The sequence below is a fragment of the Canis lupus genome, chromosome 27, assembly GCF_048164855.1.
Source record: "Canis lupus baileyi chromosome 27, mCanLup2.hap1, whole genome shotgun sequence".
Lineage (NCBI taxonomy): Eukaryota > Metazoa > Chordata > Mammalia > Carnivora > Canidae > Canis > Canis lupus.
This window is the reverse complement of record NC_132864.1, coordinates 37,311,884-37,333,917: the sequence shown is the minus strand read 5'-3', so window position 1 is coordinate 37,333,917 and position 22,034 is coordinate 37,311,884. Positions and strand designations below refer to the sequence as shown.

Below are 22,034 nucleotides of genomic sequence, written 5' to 3'. Positions count from 1 at the left end.
CACCCTGCAGGGCTGCCCTCCCCTCCTCTATCAAATCACCGCAGCTCAGGGTCCGGGAGGGGTGGAGGGAGGAGTTTGTGTGTTTGTCACCAGCCTCCTTCCTGGTGTCCCGTTTCCTCCACCCTACCTCTGGTCTTGGAGAAACACTGTAGGGGGCGCAACCACCTGAATGGAATTTAGCACAAGTCGCATTTCTCTGCCAGGTGGAGAGCCGACACCTGGTCCTTGGAGGGAAACGAAGCACACATATATGACCACAAATGGAACCATAATCCTTGGCCAGCTCCACTTAACTTTGTGGTGTGTGTGGTGGGGTACCAATAGGGGTGCTGCATGTTGGAGCTTATTTCAGGGGGTTCATGAGATGATGGCCCCTTGGCCAGGGACTCTGGCTTAGTTCTAAGCCTTTCCTGTCCTGGTTGCACCTGGAGATGACCAGATTCTCAGCCCATCATATTCCCCATGTCTACCCAGGGAGTCACAGACCCATGACAGCATTAATGGGGAGACCAGACATTCATGTCTTATCCACCCACATCAGGGAGCCAGAGTGTTCACCCATAAGTTGCTTCCTCTTAACAAAGAAAGTGAAGTGATGTAGGGCCAGAACTCACCACTGGTACCACCATTGGGTTCCCCCTGTGGTACCTAGCACACGTAGCAAATCCATCCTACCCTTTTAGAACCAGTCAGCCACTGCTGGTCAATTGAAGTTGGGCACTGGAGGTGAGAGCCATCTGACACTCTGGCATAGCGATGTTGCTTGTATCTCTGGGAAGATGGAGTGCGGTGTCCTTCCCTGGAACACAGGAGTCTCTGTGAGCAAGTTAGCTCTTGTCTTATGGAGCTGCACCATTGGTGACATTCTGAGCCAGCTGCTGTGTGGGCTGGAGGGATTTTCTTCCTTCCATTAGTCAAACTGTCCCTACGGATTTCTCCAGGGGCATTGGGCCCTGGTCCTCCTGGAGCGCTATTCTCATAGTGAGCTTGTGATTCAGCATCAACCCTTCCCCACACACTTGCTGATGGTGGCAGGAGGGGCTGGACAGAGCTCTGGTGAGAGAGCAAAAGGGAGAATCATGCTCCAAAATTGTCCTAGGTGGGGGCTGCCTCCCCGCCTCCCGCTCCAGGCAGGATTCCGTCCCCCAAGCTGGGTCACCAGCTATATACAGAGGAGTAGGATGGACAGTGTGGGTTCCAAGGAACTCAAGGCCATTCTCAGGCAGCAGGCCTACCATAACCCAGGCTGCAGGCAGGGGTCAGAAACAGTCAAAAAACAGGATGGAGAGTCCCTACCATGTGACCACTGGCACAGGGACCAGTACCCTAGGCTCCTCCCTCTCCCCCCACCTCCACCTAGCTCTGTGGGGACATCCCGGGGACATGTGAGCAAAGCTATAGGGGGAAAAAGGTTTCAGATGGAGGTCAAGAAGAACTTCCCAACAGTGGCAAATGCTTAGAGACCAAAAAGGGTGACTATAAGGTAGTGAGCTCCCCAACTAAGGATGTGTGAACTCTTTGCATCCCTAATACCCGAGAGTTCAGCTTCCCGCCCAAACCCATCTTATCCTATCTTATCTGCTCCCTAGCACTGAATGTTGTCAACTGGAGTCAGTGGAGACAGATCAGAGTGAGTACCTGACATGGCTCCATCTAGATGGGAAGAGTGTAGCTGGAAGGGGGCTGGCCCAGAGCTATGTGCTTTCGTGGCAGACCAGGATTTGAACCTCTGTCCAACCCATGCATGAGCTCATCTCTCTTTGTTGATAACAGGAAAGCACCTCCCCTGAGGCGTGTGGCCCAGTGGTTTGGGGGCAGAGTACTCTGCAACTGCTGCCTTGTGCCCCAGGGTGAGGTCACACAGCCTCGGCCCCAAGTCTTGCTTATCTAACTTTATTGCCTCTTGGGTGGATTGCAAAGTCTGGCTGCTCAGAGGGAAATCACTGGTACCAGCTCAGGAGGATTCTGCTGCTGCATATGGGGAGGGAGGACCATGCATCAGGCTAGGTTGACCACTTGCTGGCCATGAATCCTTGGACATCTGGAGTCTTCGGTGTCCATGTCTGTAAAGGGCTTCTGTTGGGTTCCAGGAGGAGCACAGAAAAGATGGCAAGAGAGTAGGGTGGAATGGGCATTTGGGTGCATCAGGCAGGTTTGGATTCAATACTTGCCTTTTTCTATCACCAGTCAGGCCCCTTCCCTCTCTAAACCCCAGTCTTCCACAGGACATCAGTGCTCTGAGTCAGGAACAGGACAGGAGGGCTTCACACAGGACTGTGGAGCTAATCCAGCCACTGCCATTTGCCATCTTTTTTAAAAAATGACATGGCTGCTCTGAACTTCAGCCTTTGTATATGTAAAATGGGGGGGAATAATAGCTGTGGACAGGGACCCTGGGTTTAGAGTGCTTAGCACACTGTTACTATTCTTAGCATAACTGTCATCCTTGTCATAGTTTGCTGAGCGCCCACTTGGGAGTAGGCCCTGGGCCCTTGTCCCCTGACTCTCCACTCTCCCTGCATTCAGGCCCCAGACACAGCCTAGAGGTCTTTGAAGGCAGGGAGCGCAGTGAATGCCTCTCTCCTGTTGGGAGGGCCCCAGTCAGTGCCCCTTCCTGCCCTCTTGCTCACTCATTACAGCTGAGGGTGGTCCAATTCTTCATCCTAGGGCCTGGACCTGCAGAACAGCCTCTAAGTGAGCTCAAAGGCCAGAGTGGCTGGGTGGGTCTGGAGTGCCTGGTCCAGGGTCTTTCCTGAGTGTGCCAGGATTCCGGGGTAGGGTGGGTGGTGGTGGAAGTGGTGGTGGAGTGGCGGTGCAAAGGCTAGAGTGGCTGAGTGGGTCTGGAGTGCCTGGTCCAGGGTCTTTCCTGAGTGTGCCAGGATTCCGGGGTAGGGTGGGTGGTGGTGGAAGTGGTGGTGGAGTGGCGGTGCAAAGGCCAGAGTGGCTGGGTGGGTCTGGAGTGCCCGGTCCAGGGTCTTTCCTGTGTGCGCTAGGAATTGCGGGGCTGGGGTGGAGGCGGTGCAAAGGCCAGAATGGCAGAGGCAAAACCCAACTGGGGGCCTTAAAGAAAAGGTAGGGATGGCCAGGTCTGGAGCCAGTACAGGGTGTGGCCCAGGACCCGGTCTGAGGGGCGGGTCCGGAAGTGGGCATCCCCCTATCGCTCTCAGCGAAGACCGCCAGGTGGTTTGGTGACCTACCGCCCCCGGAGTTCAGGCTGCCGCCCTAACGGGTCCGCGAAGCCATGCCCTTGGGGCGGCCGCAAGGGGCAGCGACCTCGCGCAGGCGTCCTCAGGGCTGGGGAGCTGGGAAAGCCGCGGGGGTCACGAGACCCCCAGACGCCCGCGCAGCCCGAGGCTTGGCGCAGCCCCGGGGGCGGGGCGCCGGGAGGGCTGCAGCCCCCGAGCGACAGCGCGCGCAGCCAACGGCGCTTGGGGTCGCGGCGTGCGGCCCCGCCCCTGGCGGCGCAGTCCAATGGCGAGCGCTCAAGGGGCGGAGGCGGGGCCTGGGCGGGGGCGGGGGCGGGGCCTGGGCGGCGGCGGGGGCGCGCGGGCGCGGCACCCGGAAGTCGGCGGCGGCGGAGGCGGTGAGTGTGCGGTCGGCGGCCGGGCCGGCGGACTCCCTCCCGGGAGGGCCGGCCCGGGACCGGGGGCGCGGGGTCCGGGGGCGCGGGCGGGGAGGGGAGGGGCAGGACCGCACCTCCCGCCCTGCCTGGTTCCCTTTCCCGAGGCGTGGAGTGGAAATCCGACGAGAGACCCCACACGGCCCCCGACGCAGCCCCATGGGTTCCTGGAAGGCGTGTCCAGTGACCCCGCCAGGATGGGAAGCGGGGCCACGGGCAGGCCGGGCGGGCCTCGCTGGGGAGGCAGCCTGGCGGGGCTGGGAGCTGCGCGGTCGCTGCGGGGTGGGTGGGCTACGGCCTCAGACGGTTCTGAAGCCCTGAGTCACGGTGCCGCCTCCCCGGGGCCGGTGTCCGGGCCGCCGGCTGACCGCCGAGGTCTGAGTAGGCAAGTGCTGGCTCACGCCTTTTCTGGGGTGGCTCCGTTGGTCAGGGCATCGAAGGGGGACTGGGCAGGGGACCCCTCCCCGACCCCAGCGTGGCAGGTGCTTGACGGCCTCCCTAGAGTGAGCCTCCTGCCCTTGGACCAGTCCCCGAGCCTTTTCCTCCAGCAGGGGTATCACATGCTGGGCCCAGGCCTGGCCTGGCGTCCTGTTCCCGACCTGCTGACTGCTGTTTGGGCTCAGAGCTCTCTTCCATGAGGCAGTGGTGACGCCATGGCCGCTATAAGGGATACCTGCAGCTGGTAGCACTTTGGAAATGCTTTCTCGAACTTGCTTGTTAAACCTCTGGGGAACCTTTTTGGGCAAACGTTCATTGGTCAGATGCTGTCCACAGCTAAGAACACTCCAGCTGAGGGGCAGGTGGTGTTCCCAAGGTCACTCAGAGCCAGGGCCAGGTCCCAGTGCCTCTGTTCCACCTGGGCCACTGTCTCAGGATCCTGGGGTGACCTGTCTGATGGGGCGGAGGCAGGAGGACACAGCAGCGGTTCTGTCCCCTGTCTCCAGGATCCTAGTGCTCCCGTGTGGTGGGTGGGCTGCCTTGGTGCCTCCACCTTAGCCGGCCTTTGACCACTAGCCTCAGTCCTGCGGCTTCGTGTTACTGGCATGTGCACAGGCTTCCGGCCACTCAGACTGGGCTGCTGCCACTGCCTGCTCTGGTATGTAGTGACCGCAGCCTTTCCTGAATGAAGGAAACGGGCTGTCAATTCTGTTTTGGCCCCTCAGCCCCTAAACTGTTGTTATGGCCTCATGCTTCTTTTGTGACCTCTTTTTGTGGGCTTTTGGATTCCATTTCACCGTGGATGTAACTCTGTGTGGTATCTTGGGGTCTCATTCCCGTGCCTGCTTCTGCATCAGAGGGTGAGCTCTCTGTAGGCACCTCTGCTGCCTGCCCACAGAAGATGTGTGCTTGTTACTTCTGAGGACTTCTGTGGGGAAACGAGGTGCCTCCAGAGCATGTCTGGAGGTAAATGGCCCATGGCAGGGAGACTGGAGGGCTTTTAGAAGTGGTTCCACACTTGTCATTGTTGCTCCAGATGTTCAGGGACTGGGTCCATCCTTTGACAACACGTCAGTGAGTGAGGGCATCACCGCAGAATCTGGCATTTGTTGGTCCAGACCATAGGGTTGGGTGATGGCCTCTGCGGAAACAAGGTCACCCCAGGTCACCCCAGGAAGCAGTCTTCCCAGGTTATCAGTGTAGTTCCCCCCCTTAACTTTCTTTTTTAGATTTGCAAAAATGATACATGCACACTTAAAAGTAAAAAAAAAAAAAGGCTGTCCACCATCTCTTGGTGGCTACTGACACTCAGGGTACATCTTGGTGGGAGTACTCCATCGTCCTTTATTGAGCACAAAGGCAGCGGGGGCCACTGTGAGGCTGGGCTGGCCCCTGGCTTGTGGGGAAGCCAGGAAAGGCTGAGGTAGAGGGGTGGCCCTGTGTCCAGAGCTTGATGTAATGCTCCTTCTGCCCCTCATTTGTGAGGGACAGCGACACTTGGTGTGGAGTTGAATTAGTGCTCCCAAAACATCATGGAGCTCTCAGAAGAGAGTACCCCGTAGAAAATTTGTCATGGTGAAATGCCACTTAGCCAAAATGACAAAACATAGATTGTAGAATCCTCAATCTTGAGCTGGGAGGAGGGTGGGGTGTTGCAGTGGGCTGGCTGCTCAGAATATTTACAGACGTCAGGGCTTTCTCAGCCAAGGCCCCCGAACAGCACAGCGACACTGTGTTCCCATGTGTGTTTACCTCCTCTGCTGGCAGCCGCTGGGAGAACATTACGCATCATGCGAAAAGAGCAGCGCAGGCTCTCCAGCTCCGCCCCTGGGGGCGGCCACAGTGATGGTGCGGGTTGGGCTGGCGGCTGCATGCTGCTTGCTTTTACCGGGGTGAGAGTGAGGGTGAGGGACCTGGCTCCTCAGCCCTGTCATGTGAAGCCCAAGGGCCCCTGTCCCCTGCGTGGCCTTGACAGACAGACAGGCTGGCTAGCCTTGAAAATGTATCCCAAAATGTGTAAAGTGCTTCGCATAGTGAAATGGGGCTGCAGGTTCTCTGGCCCAGGTAACCTCTGTTCAGAGCCTTCATGTGTGCAGCCAGCCGGGGGGAGGTGGGGGATGGACGTGATGTGAACGGGGAGCCTCACTTTCCAAGTGTGTAGGCCGCCTTGGCTCTGTGTTGAGACCACAATACGTCCCCATTCATTCATGTGCGTCTCTATCATTCTTTGCTGCCTTCTGACCTGGTGTGTGCCCCCTCTCCAGAGCCTGTTTGCCTTTTCAGTTGACAAAGGAAAGTCCTCCCGCCGACGGTGCAGGTGCCCCTCCCCTGGCACCCTGGTTGTCAGGTGTGGTTTTGCTCTCTGCTCAGGTGGTGGTGTCAGTGTGGAGAACTCACAAGAGCCCGGCTGCACTGGCTTCTGCTTTGAAGGGTTTGCACCGGGGCTGTGTCTACTCTTGCTCGGTCTCCCACGGACAGCCTCTTCTTCGGTCTTTCTTTTCTCCATGCGCCAGCCTGCCTGTAAGAGTGCATATAAAACATGCCTGCTGTGAGAGTGCATGTGTTTTAAATGTCCAGCTCCATGGGTTGTACCGGGAGCCCAGCCAGACAACTAGCATCCCCACCAAGAAACTGCCAGCACCCAGATGCCTCCTATTGTTCCCCAGATCAGGTGGCCCTGCCCTGACTTCTGTCCTCATGGATGATGACACTCGCTTATTTCTCGCTTCTGGGCAAGAGCTGGGGTGGTGCGCTGTCTCTGCCATGGGGCTGCTAGGGAGCCGGGCCTACTCAAGACTTACCTGCTTGTTGCACTTCATAGACACTGGCACATGGGCAGTGCTGGGTGTGATGAGCAGGGGTGGGGAATGGCCCAGCACAATTCATTAGAGTTTTAGAAGATTCTATGAATAGCCAAGAGGGAGACCTGCCCTCCAGATACCGGAGCATGTGCCGAAGCTAAGAGGCCTGCCAAGCATGCAGGACCCCATGGAGCCCTTTGACTGGGTGTCCAGGGTCTGGCTGAGGTGGGGCAGACCTGACACCCCGCAGCTGGGAAGCAAGGGGGTCCGTACCTCACACCACCCACCGGAACAGGGCATAGGCTGACCTGAGAACTAAGCCAAAATATAACCATACAAAGAAGGCAGGGGAAAGAGGCTTTAACTTTGGGATAGGGAGGGTGGCTGCGATGCAGTAGGGATGGGAAAACTTGTGGTCAAGTAACAGACTCTTTCCCATAGGCAGTGCCACAGGCAAGGCCACAGGGCTGGGCGGGACTGGGAGGAAATCTTGGCAGCTCACGGAGCAGACAGGTTGTGAGCCTGCCCACACCACGTGTGCTGCACTACAGATCAGTGCAGCAAAAGCCCAGCATTCAGTACCCAAATTGGTGATCTGTAGACTCTGGTGGGCAGGTGCCTGGGAGATGTGCAGCCTCTGGGAGTTGCCAGTACAATCCCGGTGAGAGTGTTTCCTGCCACCCCGAGAAGGGCAGCAGTGGCAGGTTGTGGTGCTGGTGGATGCCCCTGGTCCAGTGGCTGGTCTGGGATGTTTGGAGGGAGTTTGGCCAGTTCTACTCACTTGAGAGCATCATCCTCTGACCCACCATTCCGCCTTCTTGGTCTCTGTCCTAGGAAGATCCTCCACCCATGTGCAGAGCGTGCGTGTGGGGCTCCTCTGTGGTACTCTGCAGGGGGTAGAAACTTTGTGGGACTGAAACACCATCCAGAGCCAAGAGGCGGCATGAGGGTACATGTCCCCTGGGAACGCCGTGCGGCAGCTAGCAGGCTGGGGACACTTGCCCCTTGGTAGAGACAGTCAGCGGGAAGACAGGGCAGTGGGATCCTGTGTGTACGATCACCCCAGAGCACGTGCCCATATTTTGCTAAGAAATATCAGGAGGCACACAGCCGACCAGATATGGGGCTTTTGCAGGATGAGTGTACTTGGAAACTTCCCAGATGAGACTGTGCTCCTGGCTAACCTGGCTGTGGGAACCAGACTCCGCAGGCCCACGGGAGCTGCCGGCTGTGGCCGCAGGAGGTGTGGAGCCTTGGGCTGGGGATGGACAGGTGGGCTGGGAGGTAGGGAGGGGGGCAGGCCTTGGTGCAAACGCTGGAGGAGATGGTGCCGCTTGGTGTGCGTGGCCGGCACTGTTGGTGTGTGATGCCCATTGGCTTCCACACAGGATGGGCCAGCAGCTGAGTGGCATCTGGAGTGCACAAGAGGGAGATAGGGGGTTGGCGACCACCCCCAGCAGTGCTGCGGTCTCCCCATCCCCCAGCCAGGTCCTTCCCCATCAGGCAGGGGGGACAGTGAGGTCCTGTCAGCATGGCCTGTGGACGCCACTTGCCTACTCTTCCAAGGGGCCTCCTGAAGTTGCCGACCAGCCCTCACCTAAGCCATGGCAGGGTCACTGCATCTCTTGGCATGTGGCCCGGACCCATCTCTGGCCAGGTTCCTGCCTGCCTGCTTGAGTCGTTTTCTTGTCATGCTCTTGTTAGATGCCGTGTGGAGTGACGTTGGGGGCTTGAGTCAACTGAAGAGCCTGGTTATTCTGAAGGAGGGAGTGGATCTGGCTGCACTTGGCTGTTAGGACAGCTCTCTCGGTTCCTCTGGAAGGCAGGGGAGGAAGAAGGAGGTCCCAGCTGGAGGGGGCGGGGGAGCAGGCAGGATGGAGCTTGCAGAGAACTCTCGAAAGCCTCAGCAGATGGGCTGGGAGTGCCTGGAAAGCTTCTGTGCCTGTGCCTCACAGCCAGCACCATGTGCTAAGAATGACTGGTGCCGGACTCAGGACCCATTCTTCCGGTTTTGCATTACCAGGTGGTTAGAGCAGGGGAAGGCAGGAGTGGTGGTCTGGAAGGAAGGCCTCCTCTGGCTTTCTCAGAGGGAAGAAAGGGGAAGCCCATGGCTTTGGTTTGAAGTGAACTTTTGCTTTTGTCTCACATATGGTAGATCCTTCTGGCTGAGGCTCAGGTGTGCCCAGGGAGTGTGGGCCCTGAGCCGCCCAGGTGGCTGCTACCCTGGATCCGCCCAGGTTCCCAGGGGGAGGACTGGTGGAGGTCACCCCAGGGGAGGCAGCACTTCCTTCCCCTGTTTGTGCTGTTTCTAGGCAGGCCAAGGACACAGAGGGAGTCCCAGGCTGAGTGGGCAGGTGTGAGGTGTGTGGATGTGCTGCTCTCTTCCGTGTATGGACAGCCTCGTGCACCTGCTCAGCTGGAGCCACAGTCTCTGTTTGTCCCTGTCTGTTCCCCACAGGACTTCATGCTGGTCCTATTCAATTTCAGGAAAGTCCTGTGTAGGTCTTTAAATGAGGGCGTCATTGGGTCACAGAGGTCAGCTTTTTTTTTTTTTTAATTTTTATTTATTTATGATAGTCACAGAGAGAGAGAGGCGAAGAGACACAGGCAGAGGGAGAAGCAGGCTCCATGCACCGGTAGCCCGATGTGGGACTCGATCCCGGGTCTCCAGGATCGCGCCCTGGGCCAAAGGCAGGCGCCAAACCGCTGTGCCACCCAGGGATCCCAGAGGTCAGCTTTTTATGTGAAATCTTGGTTATGACAGAGATTGCCTGGTTGCCGTGGGTACCTCCGAGAGTCTGTGTGAGTTCTGGAAGGTAGCATCGCTAGGAAGCCATGGTGAGGATGCCCTAGAGGTTTGGAGCTTGAGCAACTGACTGCTGATGCCATCTCCTCGCCAGTGGGGGCATAGGAAGTGTCTCTTCAGGTAAACACAGTGTGAGATGTGCGCCCCCGCCTGCGCCCCCCCTCCCCCAGCCGCTGGCCATGCAGGTGTTTTGGGCACCTCCCAGGCTCCATGTTCCAGCCCCATTGTGCACATGGCTTCCCCTCCTGGGCGTGGGCCACTGTCTGGGGTTTTCCATCCCTGTGGGCAGCTCCGAGGCTCAGCTGCACCCTTGAGTTTGTGGCATTTGTGGGTCCCAGTGGGACCATGTGTGTACATGGTGATCTTTTGTCACCTATCACTAGCTTTCCCGGGGTGGGTTGACCACTGAGAGAATGGTGAGGCCACTACAGTGGCCATGGTGGCTTCGTGTTTCCATGATGTGGCTGGGTGAAGTGGCTTGTGGATATGCAGTGCTGGGGGGCATCCTGGCCTTCTGGGGGGACAGGAGCAGATGCAGGGAGGGAGACCCACTTGATTCCAGCACCTAGCACACTTCCTTTGTGCCTGCTCCTTCACTCTGAGTGCAGCTGGCTGGCATCCCACAAGCCCCTCTGGTGACCTCAGGCACACTGCCTAAACCTTTGGTGAGATGGGACCCACACCTGTGAAGCACCTGGCGTGGGAACGTTTTCACCAGCTGTCCTGTCCTCTGGTCTGTTGCCCCAGGGGCCCAGCCTCTTCTGGATCTGGGTGTCACCCTATCAGAGAGCCAGATTCCGTGGCACCTTGCCCTTTTCAGTGAGGGTACTCTTCTCCAGGTGCTAGGTTACCTGGTTGCCCTCCTGATTGCTGTGGGGCCAAACAAGGGAAAAGGAGGGAAAGTGAGCCCTTTACATCTGGAAAAGATGGGTCTGTGACATTTAACTGCCACCCGCAAGCCCAGGGGTGGGTGTGCCCATCACCACGGTAGCCTCCTTCGCCTGCTGGGGCACACAGCATCCTGGGCGCAGCATGCAGAGGTGGGTGTGGCTTCCGTCAATGCTTGGAGGCTGCCAGGCTTTGCTACCTCAGGGTGTCCACCTCGAGTTTTCCAAGGCCCATGGGTAACGTTCCTGATCAGAGCCCCAGGACCCTCTGGCCTGTCTCTTTCTCTGGCTGTAGGCTGGCCCTGGCTTGTGGGCTGCCGCGGCCTGCAAACACTCCATGGGGGCCTGGGCTTGCATGCCTGGTGGAGGGTGGGGACAAGTGGGGCAGGCATGTCACTGAGAAAGCCAGGCACTCTTTTGCTCAAGATGCCCTCCCTTACACATTTTACCAGCTTGGATGTCCTTCAAGGGTGAACTCCCCAGGACAAGCAGAGAGGCCACCAAATGTGGATGAGCCCCAGCCCCACCTGGCACGGCGGGGCCTACTGAAGCCCTTTCCCGTCCCTTTCCCACTGTGCTGGTCTCAGAACTGGGGGAAGGGGAGAGTGGTGTTTCCTTAGTGCCCTGAGAGGCCAGGCAGGCAGGTGTGGGACAGCAGGAGCAGGACCCTGTTTGCCACTGGTAGGAGTTCCAGCCTGCATGGCAGTGACTGGGACCACGGTGGCTATGTCCAGAACTTGCTTGGGGAGCCCTGAAAATCAGCAGGACTGAGAAGGTGGCCCATCGGGCACAGTGTCAGGGAGGATTTCACCAGGGCCTGGGTAGGAGGCATGCTGGGAGAAGGGCCCTGCACCCGCGGGTCCTGCCGAGGTACACGAGGCTGCTGGGGTGGTGGGAAGTGGAGCTGAGAAGGGGTGGGGCCAGTGGGCAGCGGGCCTGGCTTGAGTGGGGGGTGAGGGATTGGAGAGAAAGGCAGTTCCTGATGGTCCCCTCCCCAGGGGCTGGCTTTCCTCTGGTCCTTCCCTCCCAATGACCACGTCTTCATCGAGGCCGCAGCCCTGGGCTTTGTGCCCACACCTCCGGCGCCAGGCTGCCCGGAGACCCATCAGTGGCCTTGCCTCCAACCACAGAGCCCTCCCTGCTGCCACTGTCTGGAGGGCTGGTCTGCCACCCACACAGGCTGGCTAGGATGACGAGGTCCTGCAGCCAAGTTGGAGGGCTCTGCTTCTGGCTTGTGAGCATCAGTAGCCGGAGCTGCCCCTGGAGGATGGCCTTACCCAGCAGCTGGGTACGCCGCCCGGAGAGGTGCACAGCAGGCCAAGGCCAACGCGATGGCCTCTTCTGACAACCAGAGCTACACGTCCCTGGTGGGGCAGCATGTCCCCGGTGGAGCAATCCTCAGAACCATCCTCTGTCCTGGCAGGGCTCTGGGTGGGTGGGATTTCGGAAGTGATGGGCTGGCAGGGCTTCCCCCGCTGACCGCGGTTGGCCTGGTTGCCATAGACAGTGCCAGTTGGCCTCTCCTGGAGTATTCTCGTTTGTGGGAGAGACCAGCCCCGGGCAGTGAGAAGGCCTTTGTTTTCTGTGCTGGACCACGGCCGTGTGGCAGGTGCTCATCAGCTGACCTGGCGGGTGGGACACCCAGGACCCCAGGAGGCCCTGCATGCTTCCTGCTTCCCTGCACTGCAGTGTTCTGGCCAGTTTGACCTGTTTCATCAGTTGTGTCTCATGTGCTCATCTTAAATGAATTTTAATCTGTAGTTACTAGGGCTTCTGGTTCTAGGAGTCCTTTCCGGTGCATCGTGAAACTCCTGGTTTACTCTTTCACATTTTTTTTCCTGCAAATATTCTCAAGCTTCTTTTTCTGCAGTCAGAGTGTGGCTGGTTTACGAGACGTGTGGGGTTTGCTTTCTGCTGTTTCATGCTTATGGTGCTTTGTTTTGTTATGTGGTGTTCTTTCTTTTTTTATTAATATTATTTTTTTTTATGTGGTGTTCTTTCTGACGGCCCCGCTCTTCGTCCTTGAAATGATCTGTGAGACTTCTCAGAGGTGTAGCATGAGGATGAGAACTTTGGTTCGCCAGGTGCCTGGGAGCACTACTGGTGCTCGAGCCCCTCCATCCAAGTCTAGCATGAGGATCCCTGGACCCCCAGTGTGGCCCCGATGGAGCTCTTGTGGCTTCTCAGGGACTCTCCCTACTTTGCTGTCTCTGTGGCACTGGAGGTGGCTGTGGATCTAGCCCACCTTCATCCTAGGAGTTGTCTGTCAGGGTCCCAGCTCCACTTAGGGGAGGGTCTCCTACCATGTTCCCCTCTTGGGGCAGCCTTGGCCTTGTGTTCAGTCTCTCTGACCTTCACGGCCATCAAGCCCAGTTTGCCCAGGTGGGCCAGTGCCCCAGGGCAGGAATAGCCAGTGTACTCTGCTTCCTTTCCTCTCTGGGTTTCCATGTTCTCTGAGATAGTAGCCAAATCCTGCATGACCTTGTTAGTTCTTGGCTCTTTTCAAGATGTTTTCATATTTTTTCAAGCATTTTGAGTTGTTTTTACTAGAAGGATCAGTTCCAATAGCCTGCCCACCAGTATTGATGGCAGGTGATCTTGATGGCAGGTCTTGATCACCCATCAGGTGATCCTAGGCTGATGGCCCTTGTGGGCACAACCAGGGTCCCCGAGGGTGGGAACCCAGCCTGCTCCTGTCACCTCAGGGCCATTTTGTGTATTGGGCATTGCCTTTGGCTCCATTGTGTGAGGGCCAGCGGCCCATGTCACAGGGCCCTTCATCTCCTGGCCCCTGCACTTCTGCTGTGGCACTGGTTTCCATGGTGATGTCACCTGCACAGCCTGAGGTTTTACTGAGGACCTGGATGGGTCCCATGAGGTGTTAGCGATGCTTGTGCCTGCAGGGACTGGGAGGAACATGGGGCTGAGTTGTGGTGCCCTCTAGGGCCTTTGGGAGTCAGTGGTGACAGTAGTGGAGTGGATCCTTCCTCCCCGACCCCCTCCCACCACTTCCCAGCCCAGCTTGACCAGTGAACGGAAATGGGTGGAGAGGCAGGGACACCACGGCATCATCCCACAGGAAGACCTACATGTGGCTCTGGGCTGTGGTCATGTCCATGGGGCCAGCCTCAGACTTCGGCCCCTCCTTGGCTCTTCTGTGACCCGTAGTCAGATCCCCTGACACCTGTCCATCCACCCACCTATGCTTGGGTGCAGGCACAGCTTAGATGGCCAGGTCGGCCAGGTGAGAACATCCTCCTGTGAGTTCTGAAACACTGTTTTACTTCAGAGACCCAAGAACTGGGAGCACTTGCACTGGCATACAGGGGAGCTATCACCTCTCTTCTGTTCACCTGCCTACCCCACGGCAGGGGTTCGCCTCTCTCTGGACTGCTGTGTGCGGCTGGCGGGGACTCTGGCCTGGAGCAGGGAGCTGGAACCCTTCTCGGCCCACCCCAGCTCCTCCCATGCCTGAAGGGAGGACTGTCCCCGTGTCTCTCACAGCAGGCTAGTCCCTTCCCTCTGTGGCTTCTCCAAGGCCTGGGGGCAGAGGGTCAGGAGTGGCAGAGGGATCCCTGGGTGGCGCAGCGGTTTAGCGCCTGCCTTTGGCCCAGGGCACGATCCTGGAGACCCAGGATCGAATCCCACGTCGGGCTCCCGGTGCATGGAGCCTGCTTCTCCCTCTGCCTGTGTTTCTGCCTCTCTCTCTCTCTCTGTGTGACTATCATAAATAAATTAAAAATTAAAAAAAAATATGAAAAGGAGTGGCAGAGTGTTCGTGGTTTATATTGAAACCTGGAGCGAGGATGGGCAGGGTCTGGGCATCCCATCCCACCTTACCCCAGCTGGGGCCCAAGTCATGGACCCTGTTTACAGATGTGGACCTCAAACCTTGGTCTAGTAGGTGCTGTGTATTTACTGGGCTGGGGGGCAGGGTACTGCATGGACCCTCCCCAGTCCCAGGGCACCCCAAGCTAGTGCATTTGGAGCTCAATGGCCTCCTCTAGACACACATGCATGGTCACACACATGCTTGCAGACATATGCAGAAGCACACACGCGCAAGCACCCATACATAACCGTATGCTTACGTGTGCACACAGACTTTACATACATGCACATAGACTAAGCACGCCCTCACCCGTCTTGCTCATGAGGCTCTTCTAGGGGCATCTTTTTGGCTTCCATCAATGTCTACACAGGCTCTTTCTTGTCCGTTTCCTGGCTGTGGCCACTGGCCCTGCCTCATGCACATAGGCAAGACTAGAGATCGTCACAGTCACCTTCTCCAGGGTCAGTGGCCCCAGGATCTCACCTCTGTTCTCACCTCTGCTGTGGGAAAAGATCTGCTGGCCCTAGAGGCTGCCAGGCACAGGGCCTATGTGTGCAAGGGGACCTGCAGCATCCCCACTCCCCAGTACCTGGGTGCGTGTCCACATCACCAGCATGCGTGCTTTGCGCCTCATCTCCACCTGCTTACATGGAGTGTACAGGGCCCTCTGGGTTCCCCTGGCGGTGTCTGTGCCGTCATGGGTGGAAGGCATGTGCTGAGGGCCTACTGTGGACACTGCTGCAGAGCATCCTCAGGCCGGTCAGACGTGACGTAGCCCTGCCTTGACAGACTGGGGACTGGAATTGGTGCCACTCCCAGGAGATGCGGTGGTTCAGTCTGGGTGGTAGGCATGCAGCAGACCACAGAGCCACCCATGTGTGGTGTGGGAGGGTACCCACCTCCTGCCCTGGCTGTGCCTGTGGTTCTTGTTCTTGCTCCTGTGGCCACCCTCCAGTGGCAGGCCCAGGGCCAGTGAGCATTGCAGGCATTGGGGGACAGTCTGGCCTGTGCTCATGTGTGTGAGCGCTTAGGGAGATGGTTGTATGGTGCCGGTGAACGCCATGGTATCTGGCATATGGTTCTTGCCATGTCCAGTGAGGGTCAGGGGCATCCCAGAGGTGGTCTTGTTCCGGGCCGGGGAGCATTGCAGGTTTGGGGAGGCAGTTTTGTATTGTCTGCCATTTATTCAATGCGTTTTTTTTTCCTTTGCCCGCAGACTGGTGACCCCGTGTGAACAAAGCTGCCCTCAGGGATCCATGTGCATCATCTTCTTTAAGTTCGATCCTCGTCCCGTTTCCAAAAATGCATACAGGTAACCCCCTTGCTTTGTGTCTGCTGTCCTCCGCTTGGCCTTGGATGCCCCACAGTCCTTATAGCGCCCAGGTGGGGACAAGCTGTACAGGTTGGGCCTGCCCTGTCCAACAGCAGTCGCTCGGTGTGGGGTGTGCCGGGGAATACCACTCCGTGGCAGGAACGCTGAACTAACATACATAGGTGCGGAGACTTAGCTGCTGAAGGTCGCTGTGCAGGCAGGACAGAGAAGCAACGTGGGGGCCAGCAGAGGAGGTGGGAAACTGAGGCCCGGGGGGTGGGGTCATGATCCAGTGCACCCCCCTCCCCACAACTCTGGGCCCTGGATGTGCCCCTCTGTTCCCTGGGCACCTCAGTGGGAATCCATCTGCATTTTTCCATGTGTGAGGCTGAGAGGTAACTCACAACCAAAAATGACATTTGAAACTCATCACTAGTGCAATTGCCTGGAAAGTTTTCATCATTTTAAAATCTATACCAGCAATGATTTGAACCATTTGAACCTTTTTGACTAGCTTCTTAGATTTGAGTCGCCCTGCAAAATTGCACAGACACCATGCTGCCTAATTTTGTGCTAAATGAAACTCATCCTAAGCCAGGGGTCAGGGAATGAAGAGTGCTCAGTGTTCCCTTTGTGCGGTGGAGTGGACAGCAGGGCCAGGCCAGGGGCCTGGAGCTGAACCTGAACAGCCCCCAGCAGAATCAGCTGTTTGAGTGAGCGTGCGGCCAGTGGGCAGGATCCAGGTGTACTGACTTGGGCAGGGGCAGTGTAACCTGCAGAATTATTAACTATGAGAGGATTTGAATGCCTTGGGCGGAGCCCCATCCTCCATCCTTAGGCTGAGATCTAGACGTTGCCGGAGAGGCTCAGCGGTGGCACCCTGGATGGCAAAGAAATCACCGGGAGGCCATGGCAGCAGAACTTTCTAGGAGTCTGGCCTCTGCTGTGCAGGCAGCTGTCACAGGAGGCTGTTGGGGGAAGCTGCTGGCCACTGGGCTCATGGGGGAAGCCCTGTGTGTATCTGGGCTGAGTCTGGGGGAGCCACACATGTTGCAGGAGTGTCCCGAGGAAGCACCCTGCAGCCAGGAAAAGAAGCCTCTCCCCCTGCGGTGTCTCTCCAGTGCCCTCTACTGACCAAACTTAATATGGTACTAGCCCCAAAGTTCAGCTCCTTTACCAGGAGGAGGCAAAAAAGGGCAGATTTGGGACTGAGCCATAATAGTTGAATTCCTGACAAGGTCTGCCCCTTTGGCTCGTGAGGTTTCATGTGCACCCTTCTACGCTCATGTGAACTCTCACACACCAACAAAATGACTGTGGTTCTACCTGATGAGTGAAGAATTCCTCACACGGGGACACGCAGTGTGACGGTCACTGCGTCTGTTGCTGGCTGTGTTTACTAGCAGATTCAGCCACAGTCTCCCTGGATATGCTGTTTCCCGAGGCTACCTCCGGTCTCCTGCCAGTAGGATAAACATGAGAAGAAGGAGGGAGGAGGTCTTTCTTGCTTTCGTGCAGGACCTGTGTCCCTGCCAAGATGTCTTCCCATAACGACTCCTTGTGGGTTGTGATTTGTGATGGCCTTAGTGTTTCTTTCCAGTGTATTCCAAAGCCCTAAGCCAAAAATGAAATATGCTGCCTCTGGTGACTGACCCAATATACTCGTTTACCTTATTGGGTGGGAGGGCCGGAGGGGCTTCCAGGGGCTGCTCCTGTTCTAGCTATGGAGCTCTCTGGCCCGTGAGAACGGGTGGCTGCAGGCCCTTAGTGTCTGTGCTCCTGTGTATGTGTGATATGAGAAGAGAGTGGGAGGAACAAAGAGGGGTCACCTCGGCAGGAACACTGCAGCTGGGCCTTTCAGAGATCTGAGATGAGCTCCCGGTACCTGGAGTGGATTGGGGAGCAGGCCAGGCTCCAGGGCCAGCAGTGTGGAGGGGAGGAGGCCCTGGCTACACAGTGCTGCCAGGGGCCATCTGGGCCTGCAGGACCTGCCCTGGCGTCCCCTCACTTGGGCTCCCTCCTGCTTTAGCCAACCCCTGGCCTGGCCTGCAATGCACCAGCTTCTGCCCCCCACCTCGGCATCCACTGCTGTGTCTTCGTCCTCCCTCCCCCCATAACTAGCAGGAATAGGAGTGTGTGCCATCCTCACCATTTACAAGTGTCCAGTTCAGTGGCATCAAGTACATTCACATCGTTGTGCAACCATCCCCACCATCCATGTCCAGAGCTCTTCATTGTCCCCGACTGACACCTGTCTCCACCAAACACTAAGTTCCCGTTCCCCTCCCCCCAGCCCCTGGCCACCACCAGTCTGCTCTCTGTCTCTATGACCTTGACTACTCTGGGGACCTCATATAAGTGGAATCGTAGTATTTTTGTGTGACTGACTTATTTCACTTAGCATCGTGTCCTCTAGATCGTGGTGTGGCATGTGTCAGCATCTCCTTCCTTCTTAAGGCTGAGTAACATCCCATTGTAGGCACAATGACCACATTTTTATCTGTTCATCTCTTGATGGACACTTGGACTATTTCCACTTCTTGGCTCCTGTGAGTCATGCTGCCGTGAAGATTAGCGTACAAGTGTCTGAGTCCTGCTTTCCATGCTCTTGGGTGTATACTGCGAAGGGGAATTGCTGGATCATATGGCAATTCTATGTTTGTTTTTGGAGGAACTGCCACATGATTCCATTGAGTGTCTTTTGGTGGCCGTGCCATAGACTTCCCGAGCCATGTCACCCCATGTCTCCTTTTGGTGACAGAGAATGTCTTCACAGTGTGTCATCATTGTGCACTGTCCAGACCAAGTTCTCTCCCATCAAGCTGGACAAGCCAGGTATCCTGAGCCACCATCCACCTGGACTCTGCTACCCACAAAGCTGGTCTACGTGGCTAGGACACATCAGAGACCTCGTGCTCCATGGGCTGTCTTGCGCACCCTCAATATCATTTGACTCTTGGGGTAACGGGAAACACCTGTTTTTGTTTGTGGGTTAAACTCATTCCTATAGAATTGTTGCTCCAGGGTCAGATGGTTGCAAAGGGGACTTTATAACTGGAATGGTGGCTGTCATTGCCATATGAAGTTGTCCTTTAAACAACATGGATTTGAACTATAAGGTCTACTTATATGCAGAGTTTTTAAAGTATGGGACTGTGGGATCCCTGGGTGGTGCAGCGGTTCGGCGCCTGCCTTTGGCCCAGGGCGCGATCCTGGAGACCTGGGATTGAATCCCATGTCAGGCTCCCGGTGCATGGAGCCTGCTTCTCCCTCTGCCTGTGTCTCTGCCTCTCTCTCTCTCTCTCTCTCTCTCTCTGAGACTATCATAAAAAAATAAATAAATAAAGTATGGGACTGTAACTGTATTTTCTCTTCCTTATGATTTTTTTTTAAGATTTTTAATTTTTCCTAAGTAACCTCTACATCCAACGTGGGGCTCAAACTTACAACCTAATCAAGAGTCATGTATTCCACCGAACTAAGCCAGCCAGGTGCCCCTCCTTATGATTTTCTTATTAGTGTTTTATTTTTCCCTAGTTTGCTTTTTGGTAAAAATATGATATGCAGTATAATATATAAAATACATGTGAATTTGCTGTTTACGTTATTGGTAAGGTTTGTGGTGAACAGTAGGTCGATAGTAGTTAAGTTTTGGTGGAGTCAAAAGTTATATGTGGATTTTTGGGGCTCCTGGGTGGCTCAGTCGGGTAAGTGTCTGCCTTCAGCTCAGGTCACAATCCTGGGGTCCTGGGATTGAGCCCCACTTCTGGCTCCCTGCTCAGTGGGGATCCTGCTTCTCCCTCTCCCTCTGTGTGTGCATGTGCGTGATCTCTCTCTCTCTCTCTGTTTCTCAAATAAATAGATAAAACCTTAAAAAAAAGTTATACATGGACTTTTGACTGTGCGGGGAGGGGGTTGCTACCCCTCACCCCTGTGTTCAAGGGTCAACTATATATGTAAATAATAACTTAAACATTTTCTCTCTGCCCTACAGAAAAAACTGGGACATCCTCACTTTTGATGCTGTGGGCAGTGTCACCCACGGCTCTGCCATTGCCATATGCTGATCTCATGGGAATGTGATTTCTGGTTTCCCAGGACTCAGTTCCTGAAAGATGAGCCTGTCCTTGTCATACCCTGCCTGGGATTGGCCCGGCGATGGTGGCACTTGGTCTGTGCCTGCCACTTTGCTGGCCTGCTGGTGAGAGGCATGGCTCCTGAAGCATCTCTCCTTCTCTTGGGCCTCATGCAAGCATCGTATCATCTGCTTCCCCACTAGAGAAAGCAGAGCATGCATCCTGTTTTCTGTGCTGCCAGATTTAGCAGTCACAGTGTGTTGCTGAGTGGCACGTACTGGGTGTAGGCAGGGAGGGTGTAGGCTCAGCAACTGCCCAGGGAGTGAATGTGAGCGTGGCCACTTCTGTGGAGCATCTCTAGGCCTGACACTGGGCTGGGCCCTGGTGTCATGGATCCCATGGTCTACACCTCTCATCCACCACATCACTGTCACCCTGCCCCTCGATGTTGGGGATACCCATCCCTCCAGATGTGCCAGCCATCTCCATGTCACATCCCATGCTGGCTGCCTGTAGGCACTGGCTGGGCATGAACCCCCAAATGCCTTTGGGCCTCCTCATCTGTCTTGGTGTTGAGCTGGTCCTGGTAAGATGGGCTCCTTGGGTGTTCCTCTCTCCTGGGGTCACCTTTGGCATGGTGCATTATGGCCCCTGCCCAGATGTGGGATTCCCCTGGGTGGTCCCAGCTGCTGTTTCCCATACCCGTTGTTACCTGGCATTTGGAATTTTTGGTGACAGTTACCCAGTGTGAGTACTGTCTGGGTGCCTGTTGGTTCTGCTCATTTTGAATTTTAGTACCGATCTCTGCAGCACTGCAGCAAGGAGCATAGCAGATAAGAAATTACTTTAGCAGCCTGTGATATGCTGGCTTAGAGCTTTTCCGTGCTGGACTGCAGCTTTGCCTCGGGGTCCCAATGACCTTGTCCTGTGGAGGCAGCGGCGTTCCTATGGGATTCAAGTTATTTCCCTGATTATAAAGGGCTACATGCTCTGGAAAAAAGTCATCCGCTACAAGATGTACAAAGTAAAATGTGAGCTCCCATAACCCCTGTGGTAGGCCTATGGTTCCCAAGGTTCCTACCTCCACTGTACACACCTGTATTATTCATTCCCCTGGTCGTGTGTGGGACCATGGAGCTAAATACAAAGGGATTTTGCCAATGTGAAAAAGTCCCTAATTAGTTGACTTGGAGTTAATCAGATGGGAGTTGTCCTCGGTGGGTCTGACCTAATCAGGTGAACCCTTAGGTGGGACCAGGCCCCTCCTGAAGAGGTAAGCTGCTATGCTTGAAGGGGGCCCATGGCCAGGAACTGGGGTTGGTCTCCAGGAGTTGGGAGTGACTTCAGCCTAGGATGGGCATTCTGCAGCAACCTCAGGAACGTGAGGAAGATGCCAAGTCTCAGGGAGACCCTGCTAGTCGGCACATCAAGTATTATCTCAGGAGCCGCTGAGCAGAGCACCCAGCACAGCAGGCCTGTGCTCCTGACCACAGACTGAGATGAGGAGTAGGTGTTGCTTTAAGCCGCTGTATATTCTATGTTTGTGGCAATTTGTGAGGCCCCATAGAAAATCAGTACACTTCCCATTGGGTAATACTGTCATAGCTGTCATATAACCACTGTGGCCAAGCCATTTATCAAAATGTCTCTTTAGACTCATGAGCCAATTACCCTTGTTGGCTCCAGTCTGGAGGGGCTGCTGAGTGAGTTGTCATATCCTTCTGGTGGTTTCCATGGAACTCATCACTGCTGGTGACATCACTGGGGCATGGGTCTGTGCACCTGCTACCTGGCACTAAGCTCTCCCCAGATGGTGTAGAGACCCTCCCCTCATGCAAGTGGTGCACAGGCCAACCCCAAATGATGCACTGACTCACCCCCTAGATGGTGTGCAGACTCAACCTTCCAGGTGGTGTGCAGACTCAGCCATCCCTGATGGTGTGCAGACTCATTTCCCCAGGTGGTGCTTAGACTCAACCCCCCGGGTAGTATGCAGACTCATCCCCCCAGGTAGTATGCAGACTCACTCCAGGTGGTGCTCAGGCTCATCCCCCAGAGGGTGCTCAGACTCACTGTCCCATGTGGTGCTTAAACTCATACCCCCAAGTGGTGCACAGACTCTTCCCATCCAGCTGGTGCTCAGACTCATCCCCCAGGTGACGCGCAGACCCATCCATACCTCCAGACTGCACACACCCACCCCCAGATGATGCACAGACTCACCTATGGTTGAGGTGAGGAATGCCCACCCATGGATGATATA

The 22,034-nt window shown here is 56.1% G+C and overlaps 2 protein-coding genes across 7 annotated transcripts in view; one reads left to right on the top strand and one right to left on the bottom strand.

The window, feature by feature from the left end:
* The window catches only part of ARVCF (ARVCF delta catenin family member), a 54,705-nt gene extending 51,333 nt beyond the window's left edge, over positions 1-3,372 (bottom strand). Inside the window, exons 1-2 of one of the 2 annotated variants that reach the window (XM_072803522.1) lie at positions 3,198-3,372; positions 676-799 (exon numbers count right to left, since the gene is read on the bottom strand). The gene's annotated coding sequence lies outside the window, so the exon portion shown is untranslated. The remainder of the gene's footprint in view (positions 1-675; positions 800-3,197) is intronic. The other variant, XM_072803517.1, reaches the window with a different exon arrangement.
* A 150-nt stretch (positions 3,373-3,522) lies between these two features.
* The window catches only part of TANGO2 (transport and golgi organization 2 homolog), a 38,347-nt gene continuing 19,835 nt past the window's right edge, over positions 3,523-22,034 (top strand). Inside the window, exons 1-3 of one of the 5 annotated variants that reach the window (XM_072803512.1) lie at positions 3,548-3,583; positions 15,600-15,695; positions 19,690-19,896. In XM_072803512.1, the coding sequence (XP_072659613.1) occupies positions 19,811-19,896 (86 nt within the window). In that variant the 5' untranslated portion in view covers positions 3,548-3,583; positions 15,600-15,695; positions 19,690-19,810. Of the gene's footprint in view, positions 3,584-3,876; positions 4,005-7,998; positions 8,102-15,599; positions 15,696-19,689; positions 19,897-22,034 lie in introns of those variants that run through there. The other 4 variants (XM_072803513.1, XM_072803514.1, XM_072803510.1 and 1 more) reach the window with 4 other exon arrangements.